This window comes from Dipodomys merriami, unplaced genomic scaffold, assembly GCF_024711535.1.
Source record: "Dipodomys merriami isolate MVZ:Mamm:240054 unplaced genomic scaffold, mDipMer1.0.p SCAF_49, whole genome shotgun sequence".
Taxonomy (NCBI): Eukaryota; Metazoa; Chordata; class Mammalia; order Rodentia; family Heteromyidae; genus Dipodomys; species Dipodomys merriami.
Genome location: NW_027206057.1, coordinates 7,245,717 through 7,265,246, shown reverse-complemented (window position 1 = coordinate 7,265,246; position 19,530 = coordinate 7,245,717). Strand labels below are relative to the sequence as shown.

The window sequence follows — 19,530 nt, the reverse complement described above, 5'->3', positions numbered from 1 at the left end:
TTCGAGCCCAGTCCTTCCCTGGGTGCCTAGTCCCTTGTCAAGTTACTGACAGTGGAAGGGGGGAGGGGGGTGGGAGTCGGGGGGTCGCCTTATTTAATTCAGTGCATCGCCAGATCTCAAGGCATTTAGACCCTGCCTCTGCCCTGTTACCGCTAACATTAAAACGTTTTCTAGGACGTTATCTGTGCTGTCTTCTTCGGCCCCCCATTCAAATGTCCATTCTGTCCCAAAGGAGGTCTCTCTTGAAGAAACGAACCGCTCCTTTATTCCTTCAACAGAGGTTCATTGAGCACCTGCTAGGAAATGCCACTACTTATACCCGCTGCTGTGCTTTTTTTAAAGAGGGGGGAGGGTCAAACTCCCTGCCCTCGTGAATATTTGCATTTTGTAGTAGCAAGAGCAATAATAAGCACATTACATGTTATTAATTTACCTGGTAAACAGGAGAAAAATCAAGCCGTTGAAACCTACCATATTGCAGAAGCCTTAGAGAAGAGTGAATTACTTCAGTTGACTTAAAAAAAGTTGATGGTTTTCATTTCACAGCGACTATCCTTTACTTTCTCAAGATTGAAAATATGATACTCTTCTCTTTTTTTTTTTTCGTATCTTTTTGTACTGAGGATGGAACTCCAGGACTCATACTTGCTAAGCAAAACACTCTACCATTTGAGCCACATCCTCAGTCCAAAGACTGATTTTATCAAATTTAGCAAATATTTCCTACACTGAGAAAATGACAAAGTTACATGTATTACACCTATTAGATTGTTCTAGCAGTACCAATCCACAGTTGAAACATAAAAGGAAGCATCTCATTTCCTCCGAAGCATGCGTTCTGTGCTAAATTCAAATGAGTGCAGTAATCTAAGTTGCAGATAACCTCTCCCAGTAATCAGTAATTTTCAAAGAAAATTACAACATAGTAATTATTAAATGGGATGGGTTTTCTGTGTTTAAAAGAAGCCTTTTATAAACTCTGCAGGGATGAGGTGTGAGTTTGCTCTGAAAAAAAGAAGGCTGGATGAGGAAGAAAACTTTAAGGTCTATTCAGTATCCAGGGATCCCACTAGCTTACTAATTTTTCTGTACATCTGCAGAAATTGATTTAGGGATTATTGTCTTTGGGGCCTTGAAAAAGAATAACTACAAAGTTGTAAATTGATTTTTATGTATTAATTTCTCACAGAATTGAATTAAGAACTTTAGTCTTTTTGATGGACCTGGGTCAGTATATTATACACTGTCTTCAAAGTCTGCTTGCTTTTTTTTGTTGTTGTTTTGTTTGTGTTTTTGGTCCTTCATGGGGCTTGAATTCAGAGCCTAGGTGCTGTCCAGCACCCAGATAGGCTAGCACTCTACCACCTTGAAAACAGTGCCACTTCCAGTTTCTCTGAATTGGAGAAAGTGTTTCATGGGGACTTTTCTACCTGGGCTGGGTAATCCTCAGATTTCAGCCTCCTGAGTAGCTAGGATTATAGGCATGAGCCACCAGCACCTGGCATGCTCGTTTATTCTACAAGGAAAATAACCAAGTTTTTTAATAGCTTCCTTTTCAAATTTCTCATCTTTTCTCTTCAGTAGTATGTGTCTATTATCTTGCTGTTGTGGAAAAGCTTAGTGCTAATATGTATTTATTAAATTGAAGTCCTCTGGATAAATTTGATCAACATACATTTTATGTTTGTATATAAATATTACAATGAAATATCTTTGTACAATGAGTTTATACTAATAAATTTTTAAATGAGTAAGTTTAAGTCTTGACTTAAAATTGTAAACATATAGATATGTACTGAGCTCAGTTCTTTGCATAAAAATTTGTACTTACAAGTATGTAATTTTTTTTTGGAAGTATGTAATTTTTTAAATTTTCAAATATCCTAGCAAATTTTAAAATTTTTACTTTCAGGCTGAAAATTGTAAATTTGGATATCAGGGTTTATCAACTTGCCAATGCCCTTTTAAAAAGCCCAAGCCTACCAAGAACACATAATTTAATAAAGTTGGGTCTGTTAAGTCATACTGTTAGTATACCATGGAGCCTCTCAGAAGGTGTTGAAGGTTTTGTAGGAAGTCGAACTGTGATTTTAAGACAGGGTTTCAGAAAGAAGAAATGGGTTTCAGAAACCATTATTGTGTGATGCATGCGGTTGGGAAGTAGGATTATTATAAGATTGTGTCTGTTAATTCTCATCTAACTTGCAACAAAAGGCTAAAACTAATGGATTAAAAAGGAATAGTCAACCAGGTGCTAGTGGCTCCCATTTATTATCCTAAATGCTCAGGAGGCTAAGATTTAGGATGGAGGTTCAAAGTCAGTCCAGGAGACAGATCTGTGAGACATATCTCCAATTAATCAGCAAAAAGCTGGCACAGGAGCTGCAACTCAAGTGTCAGCTGTGAACAAAAAGCTAAGCGGGAGTGTGAAACTCTGAGGTCAAGCCTCAGTACACTGGCACCAAAAAAAACAAAAAAGTCAACCAACTTAAAAGATTCATCAAAATCAGAGGGACTTTGTCTATTAATGGTTATCTGTTAACAAGAGAACACCACTACATAGCTGTGAGCACCAGGCCAACTCTGACACTCTAGAGGCTAATTGGTTGTACCAGCCAATTGCCAGCTGCCTACGGCTGCTTTTGTCTTTCTTCTTTATAAGTTTAATATTTTTCCTTAATGATTAAGTAATATATCTAATAATTACTATTTTAATTCAGTTTAGTATGCTTAATCATTAAGATCTTCTGTATTGTAGGGTTAGCTTGTGTTTTCTTTTTATTTTGTTGCCTCCAAGTTATTAGTTCTAATAATAAGCTATAATAATTGTCACAATAAACTATAATTGTCATATTAGTCAAATCTCTGAGAGACTGTATTTTACCTAAATGACTCATCTTTTTTTAAGCCTGTTATAAATTTTAAAAGAATTTTATTTTACAGCAAACATCAAATCAGACGCAAACAGATTCATTGTCTCCATCCCCTAATCCTGTGTCACCTGTGCCTTTGAATAACCCAACAAGTGCCCCAAGATATGGAACTGTGATCCCTAATCGCATCTTTGTAGGAGGAATTGACTTTAAGGTATCAGTTTATGGATGTACCATAGTATACATTGGAAGTTATTTCATTTCTTAGAAATTATTTCCTTGTGCAACTATAAAATATATTTGTATATTGTTAAGTATCCAATTGTCTTAATATAAAGAATCTTTTCAACAGTTACATAAGTTAAATTAAACATGTATAGTTGTATAGTTTCACATACAAGGAAACTGAGGCTCATTAATTTATTCTATTCTCCTAGCTACTCAATGGTTAAATGAGACTAGAATCCTACTTTTTTTACTCAAATGTCCATATTTTTTGTCACCATTTCACACTAAGTATACTTTTTGTGTAATACTCCAGTCACCCAAATAATGAGCTACTATGATTTTCAAAAGAAGACCATTTCTTGAGCTTAGTCCTGTTCAAACCCTAATCTTCATCTCAGGTTCCTGAGCAACCTCTGAAACTTTCATCTGAGCAAATAATTTTCTATGATAGAATGTAGAATTTGGTCACCAAAGAAGGTCTCTGTTGTAAGAATAAAATATCTGAATAAAATATACTTGATTAAGTAATCAGACATTACATGCTTTCATGGATATTTAAACTCAAATAGACTTAATTCCAAATAGGTGTATTTCACAATACGTATTAGAACTCACATGGAGAGATGTCTTTTTTGTTTTTGTTGTTTTGTTCCAGTCCTGGGGCTTGAACTCAGGGCCTGGGTGCTGTCCATGAGCTTTTTACTCAAAACTATAACCCTACCACTTGAGCCACAGCTTTACTTCCAACATGTTAGTGGTTACATAGAGATAAGAATTTGAACTGGGGGGCTGGGAAGGTGGCTCAGTGGTAGAACGCTTGCCTTGCATGCCTGAGGCCCTGGGTTCGATTCCTCAGCACCACATAAGCAAAAAGAAAAAAGCCAGAAGTGGCGCTATGGCTCAAGTGGTAGAGCGCTAGCCTTGAGCTGAAGAGCTGAGGGACAGCGCCCAGGCCCAGAGTTCAGGCCCCACGACCGGACCCAAAAAAAAAAAAAAAGAAATTGAGCTGGCTTCAAACTATAATTCTCAGATCTCAGCCTCCTGAGTAGCTAGAATTTCAGGCATGAGTAACAGTGCCCAGTCGAGATCTTTTTTAAGGAAAAAAATCACCGTGCTATTAAATGTAATATATTATATTACTAAATATAATATATATAGCTCATTGGGAGCCAGTAGCTCATGCCTATAATCCTAACTACTAAGGAAGATGAGGTCTGTGGATCTCAGTTCAAAGCCAGCCCAGGGCAGGAAAGTCCGTGACACTCTTATTTCCAATAAGCCACCAGAAAACTGGAAGTGGTGCTGTGGCTCAAGTAGTAGAGTGCTCGCCTTGAGCTGAAGAGCTGAGGGAAGTACCCAGACCCAGAGTTCAAGCCCCGTGACCAGCCAAAAACAAAACAAAACAAAACAAAAACGTATAGCTCATTATTTCTGTGTGATCAGTCTGTCACAATTTTTTGAAAATTACTTTTTTCTTAAGAAAAATGTTACACTTAACTTACTTGCCAAAATAAGATTCTGTTATATAGTGATCTTCATAGTTTTAGGACAAGTTAGTGTTTTAATGGTTATATGATAATTTTAAAACATAGCTACTGCATAAAACAAAGTATATAGATTTTTAGTATTTAATGATTTTATGCACTATTTTAATGAGAGGCATTGTTCAACCATATTATTATTCATACTTACATAGAACTTTTTCTTTTTTTTTACATTACCTTTTTTTTATTGTGAAAATACTGTACAGAGGGGTTACAATTACATGGCAAGATAATGAGTACATTTCTTATCAAGCATTATAGCCTCCTCCTTTGTTTCCCCTTCCCATCCCTTCCCATCCTCCCCCCGGCCCCCCACCCAATCCTCCCTGCTCATCCTCCCCCACCCCCCAGTTATAAGTTTTTCTGTCTCTAAAACAAGAGTTGTTTCATCTTTTACAAATATAAAAATGTTTCTTAATGTTTTCTTTCTATGTCATTAGACGAATGAAAATGACTTGAGAAAATTTTTTTCCCAATATGGGTCTGTAAAAGAAGTGAAGATTGTAAATGACAGAGCTGGAGTGTCCAAAGGGTTAGTACCGTTATAGAATGTGTAGAGAATTAACAATTGCATTTTTGTTGGATTGCTAGATTAGATTTTATATGCTGATTTGCTCTGGGGTTTTTATTTAAAATAGTTGTGTGCCCTCCTTTTTTTTGTTCTGGTTTCTAGGGCTTGAACTCAGGGCCTAGCTGCTGTCCTTGAGCTTTTGTGATGCGCTACTACTTAAGCCACAGCTCCATTTCCAGCTTTTTTGGTGATTAATTGAAGATAGGAATCTCGGGGGCTGGGAAGGTGGCTCAGTGGTAGAGCGCTTACCTTGCATGCATGAGGCCCTGGGTTCGATTCCTCAGTACCACATAAGCAGAAAAAAGCCGGAAGTGACGCTGTGGCTCAAGTCGTAGAGCATTAGCCTTGAGCTGAAGAGCTGAGGGACAGCGCCCAGACCCAGAGTTCAGGTCCCATGACCAGACCCCCCCCCCAAAAAAAAAGAATCTCGGGGACTTTTGTGCCCTAGCTAGCTTTGAGCCACAATCCTCAGATTTCAGCCTCCTGAGTAATGAAGATTACAAGTGGGAGCCACCGGCGCCTGACTTATGCCTTCTTTTTTTTTCCTCTAAATTTTTAATATACTTTATTTTTTTGTTTATGTGGTACTGAGGAATTGAATCCAGAACCTCATGTATGCTAGGCAAGCAATCTACCACTAAGCCACATTCTCAGCTCCATTTTCTCTATATTTTGATACCCTATTTTGTGTGGGGGGAGGGTGGGTGGGTGGGTGTGGTATGTGGGGGGGGGGTGTATGTGTGTGTGTGTGTATTTTGGTGTGATGTGATGGTGCACTATAATATTCCTTAAAATGTTAGGAACCTATTCTTGGTCTGGCTCAGAGGGCCACTAAGTGTAAGACAGCAAGCATTTCAGATTGAGATTAATATATTCCTTTGGCTAAGGAAGCAAAAAACTGAAGTACTAGTTACTTTTGGTAAGCAAAATCTTAAGTACCAGATACATTTGGAATCACATCCTTGCTTTAGACTGTAGAAAGCTTTATTTTAAAACAGTTGACCCTGATACATATCTGCAGATTGTTAACTGAGATATGCCATTCTTATTAAGAATTATTTTTAACTATCAAATCTAGAAGAATAAAATTAAGAAGAAAGCAGTAGACTATGTCTGGAAATGAGAGAACTGTGTATATAAAAGCCATTTCAGAGAAGAAAAAAGTAGTTTGCAAAGTGCATTCACTTAAGGAATTCTATTACAAAGGAAACATAGATGAGGCAGTAGAGATCTGTGAAGGACTGTGCTTTATTCAAAGAGAAATGAGACATATTTATAGGATTAAATAAAAGACCAGTGAAGTAGATCGAAAACAGTCATAGAAAATATATGAAACCCTGGTACCCTAGAAGAGCTATTTTCTACAGAGAAGCCATTTTTATAAGAATAAAATATTGCCTTGGGCTACCAAACAATATTAAGACAAACTGGCCAAATAGATAAAGAGAAATTTGTTTGCTGAAAAAAATAAAAATTGGGCTGGGGATGTAACCCAGGGGTAGAGCCCTTGGTTCTAATCTCTATCACCACACACACAAAACTTAAAGAAAATATTCAGATCAGACACTAGAGATACTCAGTTTGAGCCCAGCCCAGGCAAAATCCTCATTTCAAGCAATAAGTTGGGCATGGTTGGCACATGTCTGTGACCAGCTATACAGGATGCTATCGATAGGAAATAGTCTGAGGTCAAGCAAAAAGCAAAACCTTTGCCTAACAAAGTAGCTGGAGCCTTTATTGCTAGCTACTTGGGAGGTAGAAATCTAAAGTTTGCCACCTCCATCTCATGTAGTGGCTGGGCAGGTGAGGTGCAGGTGAGGTGGCATACAGCTGTTACCCAGGGGAGGCACAATAACTTATACCAAGGGTGCATCCTGTCATACCAGGCAGCATGCAGAAGCACAGGTATGAGGAGCTCACCCCAGTCCAGCCTGGGCATAAAGTATAACCCTACTTCAAAAATAATCAAGGCAGATAGAAGCTGGAAGTGTGGTTCAAGTGTTAAAGGCTTGAGTTCAAAATGTCAAAGTTGACATACACACAAAAAAAGAAAATTTTTGATACCCTAATTATCAACTGAAAAACTACACAAGATATTTAATAAAAAGAATATTGCTGAGTTATCTAACAGAACTTACATTTGCTATCTAGAACTTGTTTGTTTGATAAACATTTTTTGTTTCTTTTTCTCATCAAGAATTTGTATCTTTGTATATTTTTTAATGTGACTTGGTTTTTTCAGCAGAATCTCCTTATATAGCTGACCTTATGTAATCCTCCTGCCTCTGGCCTTCTAAATGCCTGGGAATCTAGGCATATCTGTATTTGAAAATAGCAATCATATATTAAAAGCAGATATAAAATCTATAAAATGTGAATACATTTTTATTGACAGTTTGAAAATTGTACTAATTATATTGCTAGTATAAATGTGTTAACTATAATTGAGTAATATATTTGTACAATTCTTTACCAATACAAAAAATATTGTGTTGAAATTATTAATTTTTAAAGATGGTTTAAAAAGTAATTCCTAAACCACATTTCTCTTGCTTTAAAAGGAAATTACAAAATTCAAGGACTAGAGGCATGACTCAAAAGTAGAGTGCAAGCTCAAGACCCTGAGTTCAAACACAAGCATATATATGTGTGTACACACATATATATATATACATATATACACATACATACATATATATATATATGTCAAAAAATAAAAATTATAGGCTTGAGAGGTTCTCAGAAGTAAAGTGCCTTCCCAGCATGCATGAGGCACTGTATTTGATCCCCAGCTCCACGAGAAAAAAAAAAAAAAAAAAAAAAAAAACCTCTGGGTTACTTTTTTAGTTATTTTTGTAGAGTGGACCATTTTTTTAATGATAATAATTGATATATTACTAGGGTTTGTAACTCAGTGGTAAAGCACTTGATTTGCATACATGAGGATCTGGGTTTTGTTCCCAGCACTACAAATAATATAAAATGAAGGGCGAGGAAGGTGGCTCAGGTAGAGTGCTTGTCTTGCATGCATGAGGCCTTGGGTTTGATTCCTCAGCACCTCATAAACAGAAAAAATAATAAAATGAATGCAGTGTTCTAAGAAAATGATTAATAATAATAAATGCGTTTGTTTAGGTATGGTTTTGTCACTTTTGAAACCCAAGAAGATGCACAAAAAATTTTACAAGAGGTAAGGTTTTTGGCATTTAATTTCAATTTTACAGTTTCTTTCTCTGAAGCTAATTCTTAAGGTGCTTAATAATAAATTACAATGATCAGTTGCTAAAATATTTTAGAATATGTGTCATAAGATTAGTAGTGGTTTCCAAGTAACCATCTACACAACAAATTTCAGATCGTTTAGACGAGTATGATTTAAAAACCTGTTAAAAATTTTCACTTTATTTGCTTAAACTTATAACCTAAAGGTATATTTTTGTGAAGTGTTAATGTTTTTAATTTCTAAAATATACTACAAATATAGGTTCCCAGAGTAAGATTTATTATCTGAAATTACTTTTCTCCTACAAAAAAAACATTAAGTAGAAATTTTAAACTTACTTAAATTAGTAGAAAAAATATAGATTAGTAGATTAAAACGTCTAAATTAGAAAAAGTCTATAGCTCATAATTCATTATAATTTCAAGTTATGGTAAGTATAACATTTAATTTTTTATAAAAAGTACAGTTTGAAATACATGTATTAATATCAGAGAGAGTCTAGTCAAGCACTATTACCTCACACCAGTAATCCTAGTTACTCTGGAAACAGATTCAAGGGATCATAATTTAAACCCAGCCTGGGCAGAAAAGTATGAGACTTAATCACCAAAATAACCAGCAAATCAGGCTAGAGACATAGCTCAAATAATAGAACATCAGCAAGGCAAGCAAGCCAAGCTAGTGTGAGGCCTAGTCAGTTCTTGTTACTTAGAATAGTCATGCCTGTAAAGGCATCATGAGCCTTCAATTAACAAAACTGACATGCTACTCTCTCTAAGGAAAAATCAAAAAGTAAGGTAGCTAAGAACTGCTGGTAACCACATCACCACCAACTGATCAACAAACCAGGGCATAATTTTGATGTGTGTTTCATTTAAAGACACTGTGATAGTCTTCACAAATACTTTGTTTCACTTGCTGATACCTGAGAAAAACAAAAGAAAGAATTTATTTTGGCCCTTGGTTTCAGAGGTTTCAGTCCATGATCACTTGGGCCCTTTGCTGTGGCCCTTTAGTGAGGCAGAACATTCTGCAGTGGTAGCATGTACCAGAAGAAACTATTCATCTGATGGTGACCTGAAAGCACAGAGGGAATAAGAGTCCCAGAATAAGTAAGATACAGCCCCCCAAAACTTGCTCACAGAAACCAGCTTCCTACAAGTAGGTTCCACCTCCAAAAGTTTTCATTACCTGCCAGTAGTGCCATCAGATTTTGAGCGCATCAGTGGATTAACCCATTAAGTCAGAGCCCTCATGATCCAACGATTGGTTGGATCCAGCAGCTAAGGACCAAGCATTTAACTCATGAGCCTTTTAGAGGGAACACTTCATATTCAAACCAAAACAGATACCACATTTAATAGATTGTTGATTCATTAACATTGAATTCATGGCCAGCAGCATTATAATGTATGCCTGAATTAATATCTAATATACATTTCTTTATAAGGCATATGACTTTCTCTTCTTGTGCTCAGGAACACTAATCTGCACTTCACCACTATACTTGGGAGCCATTTTGAATTACAAAACACTAACAAAAACAAAAACAAAAGAAGTGATAAATTGTGGTACCAAGTAGAATATAGAAAAGGCATTTGTTTACAATACAACAGCTGAAACAAAAAGTAGCACCTAGTTTGACCTCAGTTGGGAACCAGTGTGTCATTCCACTCAACCTTTTTACTACTCTCTGTAGTTCCACTAAAACTAAGAATGGCCCCAAGTATTTATGTGAGGGCTACAAATAAATTTCAGTGAATAGACAAATTCACAAACACAGAAAGAACACATAATGAGGATTGACCATATTATAAATGAGATGTTAGGCTCAGTACATTGGAACCAGTATTAAGATACAGTTTATTCACATCTACAAAGTACCATTTCTACTATATCCTGCTCTTTTCACAGACAGTAGTTTGAATTTATTTCTCACTAATTTTATTGGGCTTGTAAATTACAGTGCCAAAATAATAAAGTAATTTTCCTTTATTTTAGGCTGAGAAACTTAATTATAAGGATAAGAAATTGAACATTGGTCCAGCAATAAGAAAACAACAAGTAGGGATTCCTCGTATGTATTGAGAGCTAATATATTTTTCAATGTTTGCTAATCTGAATATTATATGAAATATTGGACTTTCAGAGACATTAAAATATCATGTTTCTTTCATTGTAAAGTCGATAATGAAATCAGTATTTTTCACCCAAAAATGAATATGTCTTAGTTTCTTAACTAGGGAAAAATACACAAAAATAATGTACTAAAAATGGCAGAATCCTGAACATTTTAAGATTACTATTATTAGTATATGTTAAGTTATGAGATGTAGTCTTTTATGCTGAATGCCTTCAAATTAATAAATATTTTTCAGAACTACTCATTACAAGAATCAGTATTATAGATTTTCATTTATTTGGTGAAAATTTCACAATAATTCAAGTAGTATTATTAGCATCAGATTTATAGAAAATACAGTCTTTGAAAGACAAAGTCACTTTTTCTAAAATACTTTTCAATAGTAGACCAAAACTAATCTTGACCAGTGTATACTAAACCGATATACACTAGAATTGCAAATTTTTCATCATTTATGCAAAAACACCATGCATAATTTTCATTCTGTTATGTAATACATTATTTGGCTATAAAAGTACTTCCTGAAAGCAATTGTTTGTACAAAATTCATTCTCTGAAGCCATCTACATCAGCATATGCCTTCTCTTGTCTGATACAACTACTTACATTTCAGCTTTGAAAGTATAGGAACTTAGGTAACAGGTGAGAAATAGTATTCACTTTCAAATTAACACTATTGACTCCACGGCTGTTTTAAATTTTTCCAAAAAGATAAATAGGTATTAAAATATACATTCACAGGTGCATTGGCCCATACTGTAATCCAAGCTACTTAGGAGGAGAAATGAGAATCAACTCAAAGCCAGCTTGGCCAAAAACTTAGACCCTATGCCTAAGAACAAGTCAAGTGTAATGATTCACTGCTACAGTCCCAGCTATAAAGGAGGCAAAAGCAGAATGATAATGTTCCAAAGCCAGCCATGGGCAAAAGAGACCCTTTCAGGAAAAATAGCTAAAGAAAAACTGGATAAGGGCAGAACTCAAGTGGAAGAATACTTGTCTACCAAGCACAAAGCCTTTAATTCATTCCCCTGTGCTACACACACAAACAAAAAAATTTCAAAAACACAAAGTTCTTAATTTTTCTCAAATCTATCACTTCCTTCCATTCTCATTAACAGCACCCTTGTCCCAGTTTTACCCTGCTGGGCTTGATTACTGGAACACCCTCATAACTGATCTCTTTTGAATCCCATTCATCATTCACAAGTATCTTTCAGAAGTACACATTTTACATCTTTTTCCTCAGCTTGTTTTAACTTGCTCGTCCCTTTCCTTTTTGTTCTTCAGCCATTTCACCTTCTCAGTTCTAGAACATCTCTACTTCTCAGCAATCATTTCCTCACAAATGCTTCAGAGATCTTATAGAGAGAAATAAGTATGGCTACATAATGTTGTAAATCTACAGTATAGTGACTTATGTTCCCTGTACTACTTCCATATGGTTAATCCGAATTTTAATAAATCAATTATATAGCTAGCTAATAAATATCTTCCCTATCAGAACCTAATTTCTATGAAGAGGTCCAATTTTTTTTGCTATAGTCACAGAGCCTAGTTCAATATCCTATAATATACCCTAAAATTTTATTTAACAGATAAACTATAGTTTATTGATGATCTTTGGGAGGAACTCATGACCCTCCTAAACTGCACATATAATTAGGTTTAATTGTATATTTTTCTTTATCTTAGTTTTATTTTTAATTAATACACATTAATCATATGGGGAGAACTTCATTGTGATAATCCCATAGATTCATACATACTTTTAACAAATTGAACCATTAAATTCCTTTACCCCATGTATGTTTGAGAAAAAAAGGTCTGTGGCTTTTATCAGAGTCTCAAAAGTATGTAGTTAAAAGCTACTAAAATAAATAGTAGAGCAAATACAGTGGAAGCATAAAAGCTGAGAGGTGGTAATGCTAGTTAATGGTAGGATCATCCTACTTAAAGTGTGTTTTGCAGACAGCATCAGTTCACCTGGCAGCTGTTCATTTCTTAGTTCCAATCCTATATCAGACTTACTAAATCACAATCTCTGGAGATACATATCTGGAATTTGTATATGAATAAACTAAGTGATTCTAAAGTATTTTAAATTTGAGAAGATATAGTGAGTTGAAGCATTACCACCTGCACCAACAGAAAGATGAACAAAGAGACAAAAGGTAATTAACTTGAAAAAAATCACAGAAACCAGGAATTGGGAGGATTGCAATTTGAGGCCAGTAAGGTCAAAAATGTGTTTGCAAGATCCTAGTTTTACTAATTTGCACAATCTTTCTGGGGAAGTACTTAAATTAATCTAACTCCTATAACTTTTAAAATCTCCCATGATAAAATGTATGTGTGCCTGTGTGTGTACTTTTGTTTGTCTTTTAGGTTGGACAGCCTGTTTTTTGTTTCGTCTTTGTTTTTTACTTTGTCTGTGTTGCTTTGTTTTTATACAATCTGGCCTAAAAAAGTGAGTTGGGGACCCTAGACTAGCCCTATGAAGACTTGTCATCATGTTTGCAGTAGCAGCACTTGTAACAGAGGGGGAACAGACATACAAGGGTCATAACAGGAGTAAGTGCTCAATGACAGTAAACTTGAAGAATTAGGGGGACACCAAAATGTCTTCAGGGCAGTAGAATCCTCTCCAACTTCACTACCTCTGTCATCTTTGAATACTTACTAACAGGTCTAGATAAGACCTATCAATTTTACTACCTTATCTGTAGTATTCAGGTAACTAAATTATATGTAATTTATGATTGTAAAAATGATTACTTAGCTGATAATAAACTAATAAGTTCTTTGTTTCATTATACTAACATTAATATTTGAATTGGAGGGGTGTGTGTGTGTGTGTGTGTCTGTGTGTGTGTGTGCACATGCATGCGCGTGTGCATCCTGGGCCTGAACTCAGGGCCAGGGCGCACATGCATGCGCGTGTGCGTCCTGGGCCTGAACTCAGGGCCTAGGTGCTGTCCCTGCATTTTTTGCTCAAGGTTAGCACTCTACCACGAGAGCCATAGCCCTGCTTCCCAGCTTTTTGATGGTTAATTGGAGATGAATAGTCTCATGGACTTTCCTGTCCAAGCTGACTAAAACCTGAGTTGCTAGGATTACAGGTCTGAGCCACTGGAACCAGCAGGTTTTAATATATTTTATTAGACTTGAATCACCATGAGGTAAAGAGTTTAAAAATACATACTGCAAAGAATTCTTTATGAAGTGACACTGTGGCTCAAGTGGTTAGGGCACTAGCCTTGAGCTGAAGATCTGTGGGACAGCACCCAAGCCCAGAGTTCAAGCCCCATGACCAACAACAACAACAACAACAAAAAGATTAAATAAAGCATTTTGGTCTGGGAAGATGGCTCAGTGGTAGAGTGCTTGCCTGCATGAATGGGTTCAATTCATCAGTACCACTTAAGCAGAAAAAGCCAGAAGTGGTGCTGTGGTTCAAATGGTAGAGTGCTTGCCTTGAGTTGAAGAGCTCAGAGACAGCGCCCAGGCCCAGAATTCGGCCCCATGACTGACACACACAAAAAAAGTCTTTAACCTAGGAGGTTTCCTTTACATATTGTGACATTTAGCAGGGCACCAGTGATTCACACCTATAATCTTAACTGCTCAGGAGGCTGGGATCTGAGAGTCAGAATTTGAAGCCAACCTAGACAGGAAACTCTGTGAGACTCTAAGCATAAAAAAAAAGGAAGGAGAGCTGTATTTCAAATGGTATAGTACTAGTCTTTAGCCAAAAAGCTTAAGAACAGCACCCAGGCTATGGTTCAGGCCCTAGGACCAGCAAAAAAATAAATGCTGTGATTTTTTTTTTTTTTTGGTTGGTTGTGGAGTTTGAACTCTGGGCTTGGGCACTGTCCCTGCACTCTTCAGCTCAAGGCCAGCACTCTACCACTTGAGCCACAGCACCACTTTCGGTTTTCTGGTGGTTTATTGGAAATAAGAGTCTCACGGATTTTCTTGCCCGGGCTGGCTTTGAACCGCGATCCTCGGATCTCAGCCTCCTGAGTTGCTAGGACTACAGGAGTGAGCCACCAGTGCCCTGCTAGTGCTGTGATATTTTACTGTAGCTATGTAGGTATGTTAAGATAAATATGTTTCAGCCTGACAAGGTAGTCCATGCTTGGAATCCCAGCAATTGAAAAGGCAAAGATCATCAGGCATGTAGTTCCAAGCCAGCCCAGGCAACAAGCCAAATGTGGTGTTTGCTTGTGGTACTAGCTGCATAGAAAGTAGCAGGTCATGGTACAGGGCCAGACCAAGACAAAAACTATGAAACCTTATCTGAAAAATAAAGCAAAAAAAAGGCCAGTCAATCAGAATGCCTGTGTATCAAGTACACAAGTTCAAATCCCAGTACCGCCAAAAAGATATTTTTCCAAATTCTGAGAAATATGTTTAAAAGTTGCCTTTAACATTTCAGTTATTATTTATTTAATCTTTGCTTTAGGTTCTAGTATAATGCCAGCTGCTGGAACCATGTATTTAACAACTTCAACTGGATATCCTTACACTTATCACAATGGTGTTGCTTATTTTCATACTCCAGAGGTAACTTCCGTTCCACCACCTTGGCCTGTAAGTAGTTTCATTTTAAAGGATAACACTATTATTACCTTATATTTTTAAATATTTATTTTATTTCTAAAGTATTTCAAACAAAAACTAGCATAACATCTTTGTTCATACTCTCCAAATTTAACATGTTAATATTTTGCTTTAGTTACTTAATTTTTGAAAGGAAAGAATAAAATACGGCAAGTTTCAGTGTCTTATCCTCATTACTCTTTTCCTCATCAGAATATTCTGTCCATTTTATGTTTTTACTACAAACATATATTAAGCAATATATAGTATTGCTTTGGCTAGTTTTTAATACTACATAAATCTATAAGTTGTTTTTTTTTTGGGGGGGGGGGTCCGGTCGGGGCCTGAACTCTGGGACTGGGTGCTGTCCCTCAGCTCTTCAGCTCAAGGCTAGTGCTCTATCACTTGAGCCACAGTGCCACTTCTGGCTTTTTTCTTTTTGCTTATGTGGTGCTGAGGAATCGAACCCAGGGCCTCATGCATGCAAGGCAAGCGCTCTACCACTGAGCCACCTTCCCAGCCCCAAATGTGTAAATTTTTAAGATTAAATAATATTGAGCGGCTGGGAAGGTAACTTAGTGGTAGAGTGTTTGCCTTGCATGCATGAAGCCCTGGATTCAATTCCTCAGTACCACATACACAGAAAAGGCTGGAAGTGGCTTAGGTTCCATTCCTCAGCACCACATAAGCAGAAAAAAAAGCCAGAAGTGGCGCTGTGGCTCAAGTGGTTAGAGCACTAGCCTTGAGCTGAAGAGCTGAGGGACAGTGCCCAGGCCCATAGTTCGGGCCCTATGACAAATCAAAACCAAAATAACAACAACAAAAAAAAACCTGAAAAAAAAATAATGTTGATCCTTTTGGATTATACTATGGTAATTCTTATATATCTAGGCATCGTAATACTTCATAATATTTCAGCATTTGAATATACTACAATTTTTATATTCATGGAAGTTTTAAAGGTTATACTGAATACCCAGATCTTTTCTTTTTTTTCTGGTCGTGGGTCTTGAACTCAGGGCCTGGGCACTGTCCTGAGTTTCTCTTCACTCAAGGCTAGCTCTCTACCACTTTGGTTTTCTTATGGTTAAGTGGAGATAAGAATCTCATGAACTTTCCTGCCCAATCTGTGAACTTTGATCCTTAAATTTCAGCCTCCTAAATAGGTAGGATTATAGATATGAGCCACCAGTGCCCAGCTAAATACCCAGATTTTATATGAGTTTTGGGGGGACAGTGGTTTTCAAAGGTCCTACTGGCATTCTTCTATACTGTTTTGAAAAAAGTTATAAATATGTTCACTTATTTTGTTATATCTGAAATTTATCATAATTTAAAATTCTCTAGGAATATACCTATTATAGATTCGCTTTAAATATGTTCTCAAAACTTTTAACCATATATTTAGCTCATTTTAACAACTTCTCTACAGCTTAGTCAGTTCAATAAAACTAGTCAAATAAAACTTAATATTAGAAAATTGAAACTTGTTAGACAAATGAGTTAATGTGTATCCCTGTAATTATCAAACAATTTAGATGTGCTTCCTGGATGAAATAAGGTACTATTCTACCTTTAATGCTTTATTTTTATTAGCTTTAAATAGCTGTACAAAAGAGTTGTCATTCAACAAAGCAGTTTATGAATACAAGACATCTTAATCAGTGATGCCACTTCCATCAGTCTCCCCCTTTAATGCTTATTCTAGAAGCTCTTTTGTTTCTATGTTTGTTTTGGTTTGGTGCCAGTCCTGGGGCTAGAATTCTGGGCCTGGGCATTGTCCCTGACATTTTTACTCAAGGTTAGCACTCTACCACTTGAGCTACAGATACTTTCTGGCTTCTTGGTGGTTAATTGGAGATAAAAGTCTCAGGTACTTTCATTCCCTGGCTAACTTTGAGCCATGATCCTCAGATCTCAGCCTCCTGAGTTGCTAGGACTGCAGGCATGAGCCACTGGTGCCCAGCTTAGCTATTTTTTTTGCTTTGCTTGCCTCTATTTCTAAGGGCATTACCTTATTGCATTTCTGTGTTTGATGCCTCAGTGATGAAGATCCAGAATAAGTGAGAAGTGAGCCTTTCTTTACCAAAGGAAAACAGTAGTGATGGAAGCAGAGTTTTGAAAGAAATATCCAGAGTAAACACACATGTTCACAGGCAGATTAAATTAAAATATATAAAGTTTCGAACCTAAAATTGGCACTCTTTGTGACTCATGCATCACTAGAAAATTTTATGCCCTCTATATGTACCTTAATCTAGGCCAGAATTTTTGGTAGAATTGAAAATTCCCCTTATAAACTGTACATATTTGATTACATGTTGAACAGGTATCTTTAGACAGTATAACAGTTTATACTCTAACCAATGATCTATGAGAGCTCTAATTTCCCTAATGTGCAACCTTAAAATGATCAGACTTTTACATTTTTGCCAACATTATTATATAGTGATTTTACTTTTAATTTGCATTATATATTAACATATATATCATTACTATCATTATTATTAGCCACTCCAGTTTCTACATGTTCATGTTCTTTGTCCATTTTTCTATGAGGGTGATGTCTTTTTTCTTCAGTTCATTATAGAATTTTGTATATTATAAATATCTCCTTTTAGTTTGAGGCTAGTCCATTAAATTTTGGTTTTTGTGTTCTTTATCTTTAATTTTATGTATTAATTTATTATTTATTTATGCTGACAACACTCTATTACTTGAGCCACTTTTGCTTTTTAGTTTGTTTTTTAGGTAGTTTCACGTTTTGCCAGATCCAGTTTCAGACTATAATCTTCCTACCTCTGTCTTCCAAGTAGCTGACATTACAGGCAAGCACTATAATCCCTACTTTGGGTCTTGAGATAAGATCTCACATTTTGCTGTGACTAGTTTTGAACCACACTCATCCTATCTGTACCTCCTTTGGTGGCTTTATTAGAATTGCATAAAAGATTCATATTAATAAGAGGACATTTAGATATTTTCTTTGGGGGGGGGGGCATGGGGCTTGAATTCTGGGCTTGGAAACTATCCCTCAGCTCTTCAGCTCAAGGCAAGCGCTCTACCACTTGAGCCACAGCACCATTTCCAAAGAAATACTCTTTTTTTTTTCTTTTTTTTTTGGGGGGGGGTCAGTCATGGAGCTCGAACTCGGCCTGAGCGCTGTCCCTCAGCTCTTCAGCTCAAGGCTAGCACTCTACCACTTGAGCTACAGCACCACTATGTACATGATGTATCACTCAATTTATTGTGTTCTTCTTTTATTTCTATCCATCAAAAGTTTTCTTTCTCCATCTTTTGTTAAATATGTTTTTAGTATTGTATAGTTCTTGTTGCTTGTGTGATGTCATTTTGTGGGTATTCGTGCATGCATGTGTGTGTCAATACCAAGTCTTAAAATCAGTACCCCGCCACTGGAACCACGCTTCCCATTGTGGCTTTTTGGAGATAAAAATCTCAAGGATTCATCTTTCCAAGCTAGCTGACCTCCATTCTCAGATCTTAGCCTCCTGTATAGCTAGAATTATAGAGCCACTAGCACCTGAATATTTTTTAATCATATTTCCTAGTAAGTTGTGGCTAGTGTGTGGTAATTTTTTTATTTTTTAATATTGATATGCCTAAATAGCCTTTCCAAAGTTTCACATAGACAATAATTTATGATTCAGTGTACTTCTGTTTCTATCCTTTTCTTAATCTCTTCCCTACACCCTACTACACTGGCAGTGTCTCTGCTATGGTATTGATGCCATATAGTATTGTAACCTTGTTCTTGAAAAAAGTAGCAAGTTCAGTGATTTATCATTAGGCTTTTCTCACACACACATACACAAACACACACACATACAACATAGGCTTGAGAACATAGGTCTGAATCAGAATTTTACAATGTTGGCATGTTGCCATTTTGAACCAGATGATCTATTTGTTGTGAATGTTGTAGAATGTTTAGAAATGACCCTAGTCTCTTCAAAGTTGTGACAACTGAAAATATTTCCCAATGTTTCCAGAAGTTCCCTTTAAGGCAGTAAGTATCACCTATGATTGAGAATTACTACACTCTATCAGTTAGGGAAGTTATTCATTCTATTTTCTAAGTTTTATCATAAAAAGGCAATACGTTTTTGAAACTGCACTTTTTTTTTTTTTTTTTTTGGTCTGTCGTGGGGCTTGAACTCTGGGCCTGGGTGCTGTCTCTGAGCTCTACAGCTCAAGACTAGCACTTTACTACTTGAGCCACCATGCCACTTCTGGTTTTCTGGTGGTTAATTGGAGATAAGAGGCTCACAACGTTTCTGCCTGGGCTGGCTCTGAACTGTGATCCTCAAAGCTCAGCCTCCTGA

At 36.5% G+C, this 19,530-nt stretch overlaps 1 protein-coding gene across 10 annotated transcripts in view; it reads left to right on the top strand.

Annotated features, from left to right (window-relative positions):
- Boll (boule homolog, RNA binding protein) overlaps nucleotides 1–19,530 on the top strand; it is a 64,511-nt gene that overhangs the window by 1,236 nt on the left and 43,745 nt on the right. For all 10 annotated transcript variants that reach the window (XR_011366760.1, XR_011366761.1, XR_011366764.1 and 7 more), the window contains exons 2-6: nucleotides 2,944–3,087; nucleotides 5,086–5,177; nucleotides 8,352–8,406; nucleotides 10,441–10,516; nucleotides 15,051–15,178. Coding sequence is in view for 3 of the 10 variants with exons in the window: in XM_069995741.1 (XP_069851842.1) it covers nucleotides 2,944–3,087; nucleotides 5,086–5,177; nucleotides 8,352–8,406; nucleotides 10,441–10,516; nucleotides 15,051–15,178 (495 nt within the window). In the remaining 7 variants the exon portion in view is untranslated. The remainder of the gene's footprint in view (nucleotides 1–2,943; nucleotides 3,088–5,085; nucleotides 5,178–8,351; nucleotides 8,407–10,440; nucleotides 10,517–15,050; nucleotides 15,179–19,530) is intronic.